Source organism: Zalophus californianus, chromosome 10 (genome assembly GCF_009762305.2).
Source record: "Zalophus californianus isolate mZalCal1 chromosome 10, mZalCal1.pri.v2, whole genome shotgun sequence".
NCBI lineage: Eukaryota > Metazoa > Chordata > Mammalia > Carnivora > Otariidae > Zalophus > Zalophus californianus.
The window spans coordinates 68779868-68796083 of record NC_045604.1 but is presented as its reverse complement, the minus strand read 5'-3'; the positions used below and the strand labels follow the sequence as shown (position 1 = coordinate 68796083).

Here is a 16216-nt window from a genome sequence, read left to right as displayed (position 1 = left end):
GCAGAAGGGAGGCCCACTCCTCCTTCCTCAAAAGGGCAGAAAGCAGCCCACCCGTGCCCCTCCTCGGAGGGCTGGAGATGCTCCTTCCCGCGCTGCCCCAGAGGCTGCCCCAAGAGATCCGGCCGCGTCTCCACCCCAGGAGCTCTGGGCCCATCTTTTCCCAAAACCTCTCTCCTAAAGCATGAGAAGCAGGGCCCTCCACACTTTGCACATCGCCAGAGAAAAGCAAGAACCATTTGGACCAGACTTTATTTGACTGTGGTCCCTCCGGGGGGCTCCAAGGCTGGTCTACACGCTGCTGAAAGAGAGGCCGGGCCCCCAGACGGCACGGGTGGGACAGGCCGGGACCTCCAGGGACGCTGACGGGCAGGGAAGACGGGACAACCAGTGAGTGCCATTCAAATCCTCATTCACAGAAGCGTGAAGAAGGGGAGAAGGGCAGCAGGCGGGCTGGTGCGGAGCGTCACCGGGGTTCACACGCCCGGGTCAGACCAACACACAGCACAACCACTGCAAAAGAAGGACCGCAGGGTGAGCTCAGCGCTCCCCCAGGAGCTGGTGCGACGGTGCCCGAGACGCTCTCCTGCCCGGCGTGGCGTGACCTGTGACGCGTCCACGCTCCAGGGGGCGCCTGGGAGTCCTTAACTCAGTCCCAACCCCACGAGCCCGCTAGACAGGTGGCTTAGGAAAGGCCCAGACCCAAGAGGGCAAACAGGTTCACATGTGTGTACATATGTATGCACTCAGTGTCAGGGTCAGCACTGATGTCCGGGGGCCTCCAGGAAGACCTTCCCGCTTCACTGGAAACAGGTCACCGACATTCCCACTGGTTTCTGGTCACCTTCCCTCTGTTAATCTAAGACATCTGCTCCTGGAAGTCAGCCATTAAATCGCACCCACCACCCACACTCCCATCCAAATTAGCAACGGCTGGTATCCCAACAGGATTTGAAATGCAGCAGTAGCCTTATCTTCAAGATAATAACGGATGCGTGCTGGGAAGACCGCAGGGCAGTCCCATTTCTCTCCGCAGTGCGGCGCCCAGAAGACGCATCGTGGCCGCGTGGAATAAGACAGGTCGCTGTGAACGAGCCCCACTCGGCACCCATAATGACCCAGAATCCAAGTCCCATCAGCAAGCCGTTCACCAGAACCCCAGCTGCCTACCTCAGCCAGGGAGAGCCGGACCGTGCCGCTCTGGTCCTTGTCCAGCAGCCTGAACAGTTCTAGAATGCCAAAGAAAGAATGATATGAGACTTCGGAACGTAGAGAGCTACTACCCCCGTCCACCGTCCCCCTGTGAGTCCCCCCGCCCCGACCCCCCAGCCCCCACCCGGCTGCAGGGACTCTGGAAAGCTCCATGGAGGTTTGGTGCCCCATGTGGGTTTGGGGGCAGGCGTCCCTCTGCCCCAGGGGACATTTGCAGCTGTGAGCAGCGGTGGTCAATCGCCATCTTCACCCTCTGAAACTCTAGAACTTCATTCTTTCCATGGGAGCGTGCGGCGGGAGGAGGGAGCTGTGGACGGACCGCGGTCGCCCCCTTGGTGGGCCAGCCACTCCCTCAGCTTCCTCTCTAGGGGCCCAGCCTTTTCCCATTGGGACCACCCCCCCACCCCCAGTGAGGAGACCCCTCCCTGAACAGGACAGCTTCGCGCGCGCCCAAAACCCCGAGGCGGTGGGAGTACACGCATCCCCTCCTGGGAGCTGATACGGGCTCTGCACGTGGCCCCGAAACAGACACTAAGACACTTAAGCCCTAGGACTCGCACTGCTTGACGGCTCGCGACAGTCAGACAGCCCGCAACAGCACCAACAACAACCAGTGTGGCAGCGTTCTGAGGCTCCATGAAAGGGCAGACCCTGACCTTGGGCGTGGCTGGCTCGTGCCGCCTCCCCCAGGAGGCCTGCCTGGCTCCGCCGTCCAGTCCTGCGGCGGAACTGATGGGGCTGAGGAACAGGGGGACTCACTGAAGAGGGTCTCCAGGCGGGTCACACAGGCCACAAAGCCATCAAAGTCGATGCGGAGTCTGCCGTCCACGTACCGCAGGGCTAGGGTCTGCTGCACCTGAGTGCTGAGCGTGAAACCTGCGGTGGGGGACCTGGGTCACGGTGGTGCGCAGGGCTCGGGGCTGACACGGCCGGGCTCCTCCATGGGATGCGGAGCCTCTGGCCACCCCATCACAATCCTCGGGGATTAGCCTGCACCCTGGTGCTGGATGAGGCCCATGGCTCCAGCATCAGCTTCATCACCATCCTGTTCAGAGTGTTTCAGATGAGCACATTGTGTCCCAAGACAGCGTCTCACCTGCCTTCCCGAGGGCCATCCTCATCTCTTGGGCGTCGATGGTCCCTGAGTGGTTGTGATCAGTTTCCCGGTAGATGTCCTAGAGCGGGACAGAGATTCCAGGTAGAAAACAGCCTTTGGAGGCCCCACCAGAGCGACTCCCTTCGCCCACTGCTCCCTCGGGAGGAAGAGACCTCCCTGACTCCTCCCAGGAAGTTTCCGGAACAAAGGGAAGAGCAGGGCTGAACGGCTGGGCTCTCTGTGAAGGGCTCGGCACAAGCACCCCCTAGTGCCCCCTGAACATCGTGTCCGGGTTTTGTGCTGGGCTTAAACACTCAGACTCTGGTCAGACTAGGGAGGGAGGTGCAGGGCAGGGAGGGGCGAGGGGCTAGAAACAGAACCGACCGACAGGGGACCAGAGCCCCGAGGAGAGAAGACTTACCAGGTACTTCTGAATCTTCAGCCAGAGCGTCCTGAGTTCCGCCGGCCCCAAGGTGCCCGTGCCGCTGCTCTAGGCACGGTCAAGGCCAACACGCCCAAACGCCACAGGCCTGTGTGCCATGTTCTCTTGTGACCACAGCGCGTGCCCTACGGCCTCAGTGAACCACCCATGTGCTCAGTAAGCAAGGCCCCAGGGGTCACCGTGGGAAGGGTGATGGGAAGCCAATTCAAATTAAGATGAAAGGGTCAGGCACCCCCACGGCCCCCCTTTGAGGTCACGAGCCCAAAGACCTCGGAGCAGGGTCATTGATTAGATCCAACACCCTCGTCACCCTGGCTTGCAGCGGGCTGGCCGAGGACAGCTGGAAAGACACCTCCAGATTTAAACTCCGTGAGTGGTCATTGAAAAAACTTGTTGGTGAGAATGTCATATGTTAACAGAAAAGTCGTCAGGAGCACGGGACTGGGATGCTCAGCTGCATGGTTTGCACACATTTGTCAGCGTGCCGCGAAGGGGCTCGGAGCTCCCACCGGGACGCGGCTGGCTCACGGGCCACCACTCAGCCCCAGGGGTTCTGGGGACCTCCCTCTGTCCAGCTCACACTCCCTCGACCAGCATTAACGGAACCCTGGGCTAGACGATGGGGACCCTCATGGAGTTAAGGCTCTGAAAGCACCCGTTCTCCGGAATCACAGCTAATGGATAACCACCGGTGTGTTAAAGACACACAAGGGTGTGCGGCAGACCGCCAGCCCCACATCGCCCAACGAGCCAAACACCCGAGAGCGTATACCACCCTCTTTAAGTAAGTGTGGTTCTCGTGTCCATGATCCACACCGAGGGTCGGAGACACCACAGCCTCAATCCCTTGCCAGGAATGCGACCGGCGCCCCTCCGCAGAGGGAGCTGGTGCTTGGGTTTCTGCACCCCGCGCCCCACACCCCCCTCCCAGTGACCACAGGGGCTCCAGTTCTTAACCCACTTCCCAACACAAGAAACAGGTTCAGAGCATAGAGGAACTTCTCCAAATTTCTACACCCGGAAAGTGCTGGAGCCGGAACCTGGATTCCTGTCTGCTCCAAACCTTGTCCCATGACACGGGGACCCTCAGTGCCTGACAGAATGGCTACGGTGACCCAGGCCCTGTCCCAGACCTGCTGAGTCAGCATCTCCAGCAGTGGGACTCAGGCAACCGTATTTTTTAAAATCCCAGGGACAACAAAGTGCTGATGCTATGGTACTTGGAATATGGGGCCAAGTGGAAAATTCCAACCTAAGGGGCCGTGTGATGTATTCTTCCACATAAATGAGCTCGCTGGAATAGGCAGGTCTGTGGAGACAGAAAGTGGACTGGTGTTTGCAGGGCAGAGGTCGGGCCAGTTGAGCAGGAATGGGGAGTGACTGCTAATATGGGTACAGGGTCTCTCTCTGGGGTGATGAAAATGTTCTAACCTGGGTGATGCTTGCACAACTGTGAATTTACTAAAACCCATCAGATGGTACCCTGTAAGTGGGTCCATGGTAAGGTGTGTGAGTTGTATCTTGATAAAGCTGTCATTGTCACCAAAGTCTCCATGGGCAGGTCCACAGCATGTCCTGGCTCAGAACCACCACCCACACCACCTACACTGTGGGACACACACCCCCGAAGGTGACGGAGCCACGAGAGAAGCAAACACCGGGGGGAACATGGGGGGCTAGCAGCTCCCAAATCGACATCCAAGTCAGTGGTGAGTTCGAGAAGATGATTCAGAGACCAAGGGACTATTTGCAGCAAAGTGAATCAACACTTAACCATTCTTTGTGGCCCACGAATAAGTTGTTAAGCACACTGGGCTCACAGAAGGACACAGGGCCGAAGAGCCCCAGTGTCTATGGCTCTGGACCACAGGGACAGGGCCCTCTCTCCATCGCTGATAACCCTGGGGGATCAGCACACACAACGTTTGCAGAACCCCTCTGCATGCAGAACCCCTCATCCAAACCAGTCATGCCTCCCACCCCGAGGTCATCAGGCCTCATCCTAACACTGAGGAGAACCCTCCAAGCAACCATGTTTCAAAGAAGTTGCCTTCACCATCCACACGATGGAGGATGGTGACCTGGTCCCACCCGCCGCAAAGACCATTCTCCCTCTGAACCCTCACTTAAGCTTCCAACTGGAATGTGCTAGCCTCCTCCATTCCTTCCAAACACTCTTACACATTCTTCAGTGTAAAGTGAGGGTTAAATCGGGTCAGAGAGAACAAATAGGTCTTACCTCATGTGATAATTCTAAACTAGTGGGAGTGACTGTGGGCGGACTGTGTTACTACAGGAGACAGGCCAGACGTGGAGGGGGAGGGGGAGGGGAGAGATGAGAAGGGGGAGGGGAGAGAGGGGGAGGGGAGGGGGTGGGGGAGGGGGGAGCCTGGCGGGTCTAACGGGAGGAAGGCACGATGCCTGGCACTTGCCGTCTCTGGATTCGCGGGCTGAAACCCGGAGCACCTCACCGGCCTCACCGGGAAACGGGGACAAGCGTGAGCTTCCTGCGGAGCGAAACGAGGCGGCGCGGCTTTCCCTACCGCGCGGGCGGCACAGCCGCGGGCTCCAGGCGCTCCACCACCACGGGTGCCCCTGCTCGCCCCCTCCCTCCCCTCTCACGGGAAAGGTCCAGGAGTCCCGGAAATCAGGGAAAAGGGAAAAATACAGCAACAGGCAAAGGATACGTCCATCAAGCTGATCATCTCCCTGCAAGTGTTGGTGTCGAATCCAAGGAATTTTACATCTGCTTCTGAACATTCAAATGGAAAAGGGTGAGGATCCGGGTCTTTGGAGGTGGGAGAGAACCTCCCAGAGGCATGTGCGCTACTCAGCAGCCCCTCAAGCTAACCCTGAGCTCCAGTTCCTTCCTCCACCAGGGGGAATAACAGCAATAATAATACTTGCCCCAGAGGCCGGCTGTGGATAAAAGGGACAATGCGAGTTCCTAGCACAGCGCTTGGACATGGTTCGCTCCTAGCAGGACGGCTAACTCTGTAGGGACGAGCCCCACACCTCGTCCCCAGAACTGCCCCACGTGGTCGGAACTATCAGCATCCCCATTTTGTAGATGACGACATGGAGGCCCAGAGAGGTTGAATAATCTGCCACCAGCAGGGGCGGGCAGGGTCTAAAGGCAGGCCCTGGAGACCAGCCCTGACACCTTGCGCGCTCACCTGCTGGCACCTGCTTGGAGCTGCCTCCCTGGCCCCCACCTCACCTGGCCTCACCCGGAAGCCAAAGACCCTGCAGCCGTCCCCTCTTCTCTCACCCCTTCTCAACAGAAGCCAGGGCTGGAGCAGAGAGCAGAGACCGTCCAGCCAGAGCCTGCGCCCCGCTCAGCCCCAGCCTGTCTCTCGAGGGCCCGAGGGCTCTCTCTGGGCCTCCTCCTCCTCCTCCTCTGTGTGCTACATCTCAGCCCAGTCCTGGCCCTCGCTCCACCAGTGGGAAGCCGCAGACAGCCCGTCCCCATCCCTGTTCCCGACCCCATCCTCGTCCCCGTCCCTGTCCCTAACCCGTCTCCCCTGTCCATCCCCATCCTGGGCCAGACAAGAAGCCAGGACCTGGGAGTCAAAACCACAGCTCCACGGAACAGGCCCTCAGTCTGCACTGTCCCACAGCATCAACCTGGTATGTCTGGGGAGACGTCATGGGTCTGGTCACCCTCAGCCCAGCTTTTCCTCCCAGGACCCCCCAATCCTTCCAGCAGCATCACCCCCGCCCCCCTGCTGGACACCCTCATGCCCCCAGGGTCTCCTTCCGCATCTGTATCTGCAGAGCTCATGACCCCAAACCTGACCCCCCACACACACCCGTCCCTCGCCCCCACCCCCCACCCTTCACCTCTCTTAGGCTCCCACGATCTTTCTGGAAAGCTCCAAGGAAGAACTTACCTTTGGAAAAAGCCTCATTCAGAAGTGTCCTGAGTTCATGGACACCAATCTCAGAATCCTGGAAAGAGGAACCCAAATGTGAGTCACACCAGGTCCTGGCAAGTTTCCAGGGTGTGAGGCTGATGTGGACCAGACAGCACATCCAAGGGCCCTGGGGCATCTTTAGAAACTCTAGTTCTCAGCTCCTCTGGGGTCCCGCACAGCCTGGCGGGAGTGTGGCGAAGGGCAGGACCAGGAGCCATGTGCCCGCCGCCGAGTGTCCTTGCGACCTCAGAACGGCGTGGCCTCCGTCATGGAGTAAGGACCTGTAGTTTTGTAAACTTGTGAACACCATATACACGCTCGATGGAACGTGTCATTCATGTGACGTGATTTCTGCGGGTTCACAGCTGCCGGCCCAGTGCAGCTCCCGGGATCCTGGTCTGAGCATCCAAATAAAGCAGAAATGGACTCATTTTTGCAAGGCTTCTTCAACAGCGAAGGAACTGTATATACGGTTTCATTTCCTGCAAAGGGTTCCGACATATTTTTTTCTATTCCATTCTCTGTCCTGAACGTCCCTCGGGGTGGACAGTATTGTTTCTCCCCTTCTGTTAAGAACTGAACATGTGTGTCCCCCAAAACCCTGTGTGGGAGCCTGAGCCCAGTGTGATGGTCTCAGGAAGGGGAGGTGACCAGGCCCCGAGCGAGGGTGGAGCCCCTGCGGTGGGATCAGTGCCCTTGCAAAGGGGCCCCAGAGCTCCCTGGCCCCTCTCTCCACAAGGAGAGCACGTGGAGAGACTGTCTGCAGCCAAGAAGGGGGCTCAGCCCAGACCCCGGCCCCCTGCACCAGACCGCGATCGGCTGGCCCCCTGCACCGGACCTCAGATGTCAGGCTCCCTGTACCGGACCTCGGATGTCAGGCTCCCTGCACAGGACCTCGGATGTCAGGCTCCCTGCACTGGACATCAGACGGCCGGCCCCCAGATCCGGGAGCAATCAGGGTCTGTTGTTTACGGGCCGTCCGTGGTTCTTGATGCAGCAGCCGGACCCGAGACACCAGCCAAGACCCTGGAGTACATCCCAGTACCCCAGAGAGCAGTGCATCCACTACTTATGGGGCCGTGTGACCCCACAGGCCTGGAACGTGATGAACCCAAGTCTGCACACAGCATGGAGCAGAAAGGGGCCGGGGCACCACTGGCACCGGACCTGGTGTGAATGCTGCGGCCGAGCACCGAGGGTGGCAGCCAGGGTAGGTGAAGCATACGATTTAGGGATGTCTTGCCACCCTGCTTCTGGATTTTCTATTTCCTGAAGGGTCCGTCGATGCAGCGAGACACGGCCTTGGGACCATCACTGCTCCCACAACACAGGGAGGAGCCCAGAGCTGAGACGGGAGGAGGCCGCGGAGAGAAGCTGGGCCCCTTGCCCTTCAGCCCACGGAGACGCCAGAGGACAGAGGCTGAAGCGGCCTGAGGTCTTGGCCACCCTCCTGCCTGTGGGGAGGGCGTGTTGGCCCCACTCACCTTCCCCGCAAGCTTCCCCAGCAGGCTCCAGAACTGGCCGACCTCCTGGTCCACGTCGCCCGGGTGCGGCTGACGGGAAGCACAGCAGAGAGTTAGCGGGGGGGTGGGGGGGTCGCTGGAAGAACAAAGATTTCACGTCCGTCACTCCCTGTTCCTACTGCACACCCACCACGTGCTGACGTCGGCTCCGTGGGGCGCGGGGCGGCCTTGCCTCCCTGATGTGAGGAGGTGATCCCGCCAGCCCTGAATTTCCAGTTTCAACCCATAATCGCTTCGGACTGACCGCAGAGAATCTCCGTCTGGCCTGGGGGCCCCCAGAGGCCCCCCAGAGACCTCCCAGGAGTCTGTGAACCCCAGAAACCGCGTGAACATGTTGGGTAGTGTCCATGTGTGTTTTCCTAGCGTTCCTCATACTCTCAAATCACCCCAGGATTCGAAAGTAGTTGGGGGTCACAGCCTAGTGGACGTAGCAGAAGTCGGAGCCAGAAGACGGGGTTCGGACACAGGAGGGGCCGCAGGGCGGTTTGCCCCGGGCTCCCAGAACCCTCCCTCACTCCCTCAGTCTGTGGTTAAATGACGAGGCTGCTCCCCGGCGCTCCTTCCAGAAGCAAACACCAGCTGATGGGGTCAAAGTCCCATCAAAGTTACAAACTTTACGTCATTGGGTCTGTCCAGGGACTTGCAGCCTGACGGGGGCCCCACCCCCAACGTCCCCACTGACAGACGGGAAGTCACATGCTTCCCGGGAGGCTTCAGGAGCTCCCAGAAAGTCAAGTCCATGTTCTAAAACCATCGCCCGGAGAAGCAGAAAAGGCCGGACGTGGCCTGGCGACACCGTACAGGTGGGAGTAACAAGGACGGTGGCCATGCTCACCGTTGACGGGGACTCACTACCCACCAGGCACCTCAGGGATTAATTCCCTTACTGCTCATGACTCTTCTGTGGGGTGGGTCCCACTGCGGTCCACACGGCATACGTGCAGTTAAGTAACACCAGGACTGCACCTCTGGTCGGCTTTGGAGCCGTGATCCAAGAGGCAGCTTGTGTGCTTCTCCGCCTTTAGTCAGAAAACCAGAGCACATGCTCTCGGGGCCAAACATGCCTGCAGCCCCGGGGCTGCCTCCTTATCCACAGCTTGGGGACAGCCACGCCTCCCTACCGCTTACACACACGATGAGCAAATCCGAGAATACGTCTGAACTTTCCAGAAGAAAAATGATAAACACTTGCCATCACAGGTACGTGACTTTCAAGAGGTTTTGTAGAATAAACGGGTTACATTGTTCCCATCACACAATACACTGCACGCCGCCGAAGTCTAGTGGGATGTCCACCGACTCCGGACGTGGGGTTAGATTCTATTATCCTCGGGGGGAGGGGGTTGTGAAATTACAAACCAAACAACAAAAGCCACAAAGCCAGGATATGGAAGCGGGCACACGCAGGTGGGCGGCAGGCACACTGCCACCAGGTGGGAGCACCGCACACGGATCACGGGAACGAGAGGCATTTGCATGATGGCGTATGTGGAAACTTGCGGTTTGCTCATTCCTTTAAAGAGATTTCTTGGACGCCTGGCACGTGGCAGGGGCCATCCCTGCGATCTGTAAGTCTTGAGTGCCCCACGGATGCGACCCCCGTGTGCGTGTGTGTGCACATGTAGGGCCCTGGAATCCTGGGAATCTCATTCATCTCTGCGGGACCTCACGAGGGAATGCTGGGCGCTAGGCTGGGGGCTCCTGGCTCACAAAGGGTCGGAGCCCCAAGCTCGCACAGAAGCCCCCGGGCAGCTCAGGAGCAGCAACCGTGAGCTGAGACTGGGGCGTTCCAAGGGAGATTGGTGAGCACCTGCAAGAGGAAGAGTCTTCCCATGAAGCAGCAAGTGTTTCAGGAAACCCCGAGACCTCGGGAGGGGGAGCTAGGAGCCCCCGCAATGCCTCGGCTTGAACTCCTGCCAACCTGGTGCCATGGGGTCGGGGCCAGCCTTCCATCCAGGTCACAGAAACCAAAAAGGGGCGGAAGGCTGGCTCCTACCACCCGAATTGCAGGCTCAGACCCACGCCCTCCATTCGGGCACATGGGCCTTTCCTGGGACAGCAGCAAGAGAGGCGGCTATGAGAGAGGAGTCCCCGAGGAGACTGGGCCTCTCCCCGGGGCAGGGTAGGGCGGGACAGCTCCGTCACCAGGAACCGCCAGCCCAGAAAGCACCGCCGGTGCCACCTGTCCCTCTGACCTGCGGCCGGGGCGCTGCTGGGCACCGGCCATCCAGGGTCTGACTGGAATGCGCCACGCGGACAGTGGGGGCGGGCGATTCTGTCTCATGAGCTCGTGACGTAAGCCCCAGAGCTAACCTGAAGCTAAGAGAACACTGTGAACTATACTGGAATTAAAATAAAAAACATAAAATGACACTGAATGAATGAATGAATGAATGAGTGAGTGAACGGACCCCAGGGCTTCTCGCGCCTGCAGGAACAGGAGCGTGCAAACCCACCAGGTGCCTCTGCCAGCCCGGCTCGGCAGGACCCGAACCCGCAGCCACCGGGCCGACAGGCGGCGGTGGCCCCGTGAAGACACAGTCGCCCACCCCCAGCGCGCATTGGTGCAGACAGGGCAGGGCAGCCTGCGTCTACCCCTCACGGAGCAGCCCCTCTGCGAGCAGCCTCCACAGGGGCCACCAGAAGAAAAAGACAGCGGGCTGAGGACGGGAATGGGCGCACTTTCTTCTTCCGGCCTCTGCCCTGACCTCGCCCCTCCACGGGGCCCCCAGACTGCGTGCTCACTCCAGCACCCCCAGACCCCTCGCACGCAGCCTGAGACCCGTCTCCGGCATGTCTGGATGAGCTTTCCTTCATCGGTTTCATGTGCCTCCACCATCTATCCCCGAGAGCCTGCAGGTCTGAGAGCAGAGGCTGAATTCTCCCTCCCACTGCCTTCTCTGTCCCGCCCAGAACTGCTCAAGAGCACAGGCCCGTTCTGAGGGTCCCGCCGACAGATGCGGGGGACAGACGCCCAGCCCCCAGGGGTAGGGATGAGCCACCCAGCCTGGGTTGCCCTGCTGCTGTCCCATCTTTGTCAGGAAGGACCAGAGCCTAGGAAATGTTGTGGCCCTGATGAATAAATGGTCATCATCCTTCATATGTAAAGAACTTCTACAAATCAACAAGAAACCCCGAATGCCTGGTATGCCACAGTGCCAGAGCTTCTGTTCTGAAGGATTTCATACCTCATGTGGGTTTCCAGCCACCACAGCTCCCATCTCCCTGGAACACAAAGAAAGGAGAAAAACAAATACGGTGAGTAAACAGGACAGCTGACTGGGTTCTTTCAGGAAGCATTTTACTTTTCTGAAGCATTGGCTTCCTACCCAAGACCCTCAGTCCCTACTAGCACCAAACTGCACGGACTGAATCTTGACCCACATCCTTCCCTTCTCCCCCCAATCCCCAGCCCCCCCCCCCGGGTTTGTCACCAGACCCTTCATGAAACCTGAAATGTTTGCCCTGGTGGCCCGACTCTGGGGGATTCTCTCACCACCTGGTCACTCTCTCCTCCCCGGGAGACCCAGCTCCGTGAATACCTATACACACAGCCTCTGGACAATGAGCCAGCAAGCCCACAGGCCGTGTGGGCATGCAAACCCCTACGTGCTGTGTGGTGTAATGTGCGTGTGTGGTGCGTGTGCATGGGTGTGTGCAGAGGAGGCAGTGATCCCTCTGGATCCCACTCCCTGGGCTCAGGGACCATCCCTGCTGGAGGAAAGCCCTCTGCCCAGCCTCGACCTGTTGGAAGCCAAGAGCCTGGTGTCCCATAGACCCACAGGGGAGAGAAGGGGACAGCGAGCGAAGGACCCGTGGGAACAGGGAGTTTTACAGATTCCGTCTGGGCCACGGCGGCTGTGACCCAGGCCGTGCACCTGCCAGACCACATGTGCCCCCCGGCCCAGGCACTCAGCCCCCGCCCCCCAGCACTGCCCAAGAACAGGATACACACACGGCCTTGGCCTTCCGTGAGAACAGCCTCAGGCAGAATTCTCCGTCCTGGAAGGGCTCGAAGGTGGACGGCACAATCAGGTACTCCCCCGGGGTCAGCAGCAGCCGGCCGGACACCTCCCGCAGGTTGGCGTGGGTGCTAGAGCGCACGCAGGGCTGGCGGCCCAGGAAGAAGTTCTGGCCCAGGGGCACATCCGTGTGGCTCTGAAGCTGCACACAGCAGGGCAAGGTGAGTGTCCCTAGGAATCGTGGAAGACGGCGGCTCCAGAGTGTGGTCCTACGCTCCGATTTGGGGTTGGCTGATTTTTAATGCCGGGCTACAAACCGGGAGGCCTCGGGTTCTGCTGAGGATGCACCCGTGTCCCCCAGCAGGTGTATTTGGGCACTTCTGGCACCAGGCCCCGTGTGAGACACCGACCCTGTTGATGCCACAGTGGCCGACCCCTTGCCCCCTCCCCGGTTAAGCTAAGGGGTGCAGAGCAGGGTCTCGGGTGCACACTGAGCTCCTCGCTGGGGATCTGCCTCACGAACCCCACTATCGATCCCACAGACCCTTCTCTGCGGCTGTTAACTGGGCGGCCCTGAGCCCCCAGCTCGGGCCTGAGGCTGGGGGGCGAGCTGAAATCCTGCTCCTCAAGCCAAAGCAGCCAGAAGGGCCCCTCTGCTTCTGGGAAACCATTTTGCAAGCGGAGGGCCAGTCGTCTGGGAGGCCCCCCAGTCTCCTGGCTCTCCACGGAGGGAGGATGCGCCCCGCGGCCCCTCTGTTTGGTGGTGGGAGGGCCTGGTGTGTGACGCAGGCTAATTAGTGAGTGCAGGGTGCCCGGGCTGTCATTATGGTGACTAGGCCTCCCGTGGCGCTGCGACTTTATGACCAATCTTCCTCAAGCCGTCTGCGTCAGAGGGCCGGTGCTGAGAAGCCGCAGGGCCGTGGCTTCTGTGTGACCTGGAACGCCCACCCCAGAGGGGATGGCATCCATCCACGGTCACCAGACCTGCTTTGGATCACAGGTCTGCTAAGCGGAGGAGAAAAGTGGGGCCACCTGCCCCCAGCGCCCTGGCCGGTCGGGATTGCACGGGGATCTCCAACCAGTTCCTGCTGACCTAGGTCCAAGGGCAGCCAGCGCGCTTGGGACCCCCCTGCAAACTTCCATATTCTGGGCAGGCGACTGCTACAGGGGCGGCCAACAGGGGCCCAGCCAAGGGCGAGGTGTTGGGAGGTACGTGTCATTCTCGCCATCCCTGACACAGGGACAGGGGAGGCAAGGGACCCCAGGAACAGGCACTCAGTAGAGCTGAAGCAGGAAGCACACTCTCCCCATGGGAAAGAGGCTCACAGTTCCAGCAAGGGCCCCGGGTGCGGCAGATTAGAGAGCCCTGTTTGGGGGCCTGCATGGAACTGGAGGCAAGAAGGGGTCCCTCCGTCCTTCCAGGAACCCCACCAAGCCCCCGGCCCACAGCCTGTCTCGGCAAGGCCCAGCCGGGAGCGACAATACAGGGTTGGGCAGGGTCAGAGGCAGGTAGCCCTCAAGGTGTGGGCCCAAGGCCGGCCCGAGCGTCCTGGGGGACGTGTTAGGAGTGCACGGTTTTGGGTCCCACCCCAGCCCCATGGCACCGGGAACTCTGGGGCTGGGCCACCAGCTTTCACAAGCCCGGGGTCCCTGGGGCAGCAGCTGCGGAGCTGCTGACAGTGCACAGGACGCACAGTGACGCGTGTGGGGCCCCGGGAAGCACACCGCGTGTGCGTGTGATCGCTGTCTCACACACAGAGGGGACATTTCTGATGGGAACCACCACCCCAGACGTGACACAGATTTGGATTATTTTCTCGTAGCGAAGAGGTGTGCACTCCCCATCATCCGTCCTGCCTCCGCGTGAGCTCCATAACCAGTGATGTGTGTTTGGGAGCCAGCCGGCAGGCGGCCCATGGCACTGACGGGATCCTGAGAACGTGGGCCCCGTCGGCATGTGCCACACGGCTGGCAAATCTGGGAAAGCGTGAGGACCCAGCGATGCCACGGGGAAGACGCATCTCCACGTCATTAGCACAGTCGACCCCAGAGGGCCCCCACCACGGGTCAGGGGTTCCCAACCTCAGCCGCACGCTAGAATCACCCCCGAGATTCTGCAGTGACACGTCTGGGATGCAGCCTGCACACCCGCGTGTCCACCCTGCAGCCACAGAGCTCACTGGGGAGGCCAGCTCGCACGCGGCCTGACTTTGTGCGAGCCAGGCCGGCCCCCCCCACACACACCGAAGGCACTGTCTGGGGCTCTTCCTTCAACCAGCCAGGTACAGGGGCAGCTAGGGGGCATCAGCAGGAAACCCCAGATGTTAAGCGGGACAGGACGGTGTGTCACCGAGGAGACACGGAAGGGGCCGGAGCCAAGCAGATCAAGCGGCCCTTCCTTTTCTTGTCAGAGAGCAGGGCATTCATTCCTGTCTCCAGATAGAGGAGCCTGGGCACGCCGTAACTGCCTGGTTCCGAGCAAACCACCAGGCACACGGGCGTGAAGGTCACCACTGTCCCCTCCTGGGGGGCCTGGGGGTGGGACCCAGCATCATCTGTGCCACCTGCCAGGGTCGCTGGCTCACCGGATTGTGTGGGAGAACCAGCTTCCCTCCGAGGAAGCAGCCCGTGGCCACCAAGCCACATCCTCGGAAGGAAGGATGCCTCGGCCAGCGCTCACGTACCTCTCTGGGGACCTGCGGAGCAGAAGGAAAGAGCAGGTCACCCGCGACGGCGAGGCCCACCCTCTGTGCCCTGCATCCCTCCCCACATTGTGCAGACTGTCCTGGGTGAACTTTGAGGCCGTCTGAGACCAGTGCACCCTACAAGTCTGAAGGGGGAAAGGGGCTGATTTTTTATTTTATTTTCCAGTTGTGTGATTGGCCAGGACCCCACATTCCTGGGGGGCTTGATGAGAGCTAATATCTCACAGACCTGCATGCCTGCGCCCAAACCCGGAGCGGCGAGGCCCGTGGAAGGAAATGCAGGATCCTGAGCCCGGGTAACAGGCCTGAGCTGGTCATCACAGCAGGAATATGATGGGGGCCAGGGAGCGGGACAGACATGTGGTCCTCCTCAGCCTCCGGGGCGTCAAGGCTGCTCCCCAGTTGGTGACAGGCTTTCAACCGACCCAGCTCTCCAGACTGCAGACATCCAGAGCCTTAGGAGTCAGTTAGGGGGTCACAGAACCGTGCCCCCTACGACCCTAGGTGCTCCCTACGACCCCAGGTGCCCCCCACGACCTCAGGCACCCCCCTACAACCAGGTGCTTCCTACAAACCCAGGTGCCCCCCACAACCCCAGGAGCCCCTTATGACTCAAGGTGCCCTCCTATGACCCCAGGTGCCCCCTACGACCCCAGGTGCCCCCTATGACCCCAGGTTCTCCCTACGACCCCAGGTTCTCCCTACGACCCCAGGTGCCCCCTATGACCCCAGGTGGCCCCTATGACCCCAGGTGCCCCTCTATGACCCTAGGTGCCCCCTATTACCCTAGCTGGATGCTCACGAAAGCACGTAAAGCGCCTTCCCGGGCTTGGTCCCCGTGAGCAGGGTCTGGTCTGATGCTATCACGCTCTAGGTGGGGTGGAAGGGCCAAGCTCAGGGAGAACTGAGGTTATTTGAAATCCCTTTCTCCCACTATCAAGCCAGGATTATGTTTCAGTGTGCATTCTTCCATGATGAGAGACGCACATACCACAGCCTGAACTCTAAAGCCCTAAGTTCCAAGAGAGGGGAAGGGAAGGGGCCGGACATGGTACGGGCTTGGCAACTGGTTTCTTATCACAACACTCCTTTTCCATGCATTAATTTATACCAAGACGTTAGGCCTCCAGCCGCTCTTGTTCTTCCCGATTAAAATTGTATTTTTCTCAAGAAATTCATTCTTCACAAAATTACATAAAAACAACCACCACGAATCCCTCCGGAATGTGTTACAAGGAGCCTTTGTCCATATAAAAAGTGAATTGCGATTTGTTCCTGGCTGGGCTTGTCAAGCCCCGAAGGCCTTGCTTTACCACATCCGTGAGGCCATGGAGTATTACCTGCACACACCGCAGCCTGGGA

At 59.8% G+C, this 16216-nt stretch overlaps 1 protein-coding gene across 1 annotated transcript in view; it reads right to left on the bottom strand.

Annotated features, from left to right (window-relative positions):
- Window positions 1–248: 248 nt before the first annotated feature.
- Window positions 249–16216, bottom strand: part of LOC113932701 (calpain-8-like) — a 40306-nt gene continuing 24338 nt past the window's right edge. Inside the window, exons 11-21 of the mRNA XM_027611998.2 lie at window positions 14834–14845; window positions 12143–12351; window positions 11376–11412; window positions 8149–8217; window positions 6641–6698; window positions 5435–5499; window positions 2727–2795; window positions 2306–2384; window positions 1969–2085; window positions 1168–1226; window positions 249–510 (exon numbers count right to left, since the gene is read on the bottom strand). Of these exons, the coding sequence (XP_027467799.1) occupies window positions 487–510; window positions 1168–1226; window positions 1969–2085; window positions 2306–2384; window positions 2727–2795; window positions 5435–5499; window positions 6641–6698; window positions 8149–8217; window positions 11376–11412; window positions 12143–12351; window positions 14834–14845 (798 nt within the window). The 3' untranslated portion in view covers window positions 249–486. The remainder of the gene's footprint in view (window positions 511–1167; window positions 1227–1968; window positions 2086–2305; window positions 2385–2726; window positions 2796–5434; window positions 5500–6640; window positions 6699–8148; window positions 8218–11375; window positions 11413–12142; window positions 12352–14833; window positions 14846–16216) is intronic.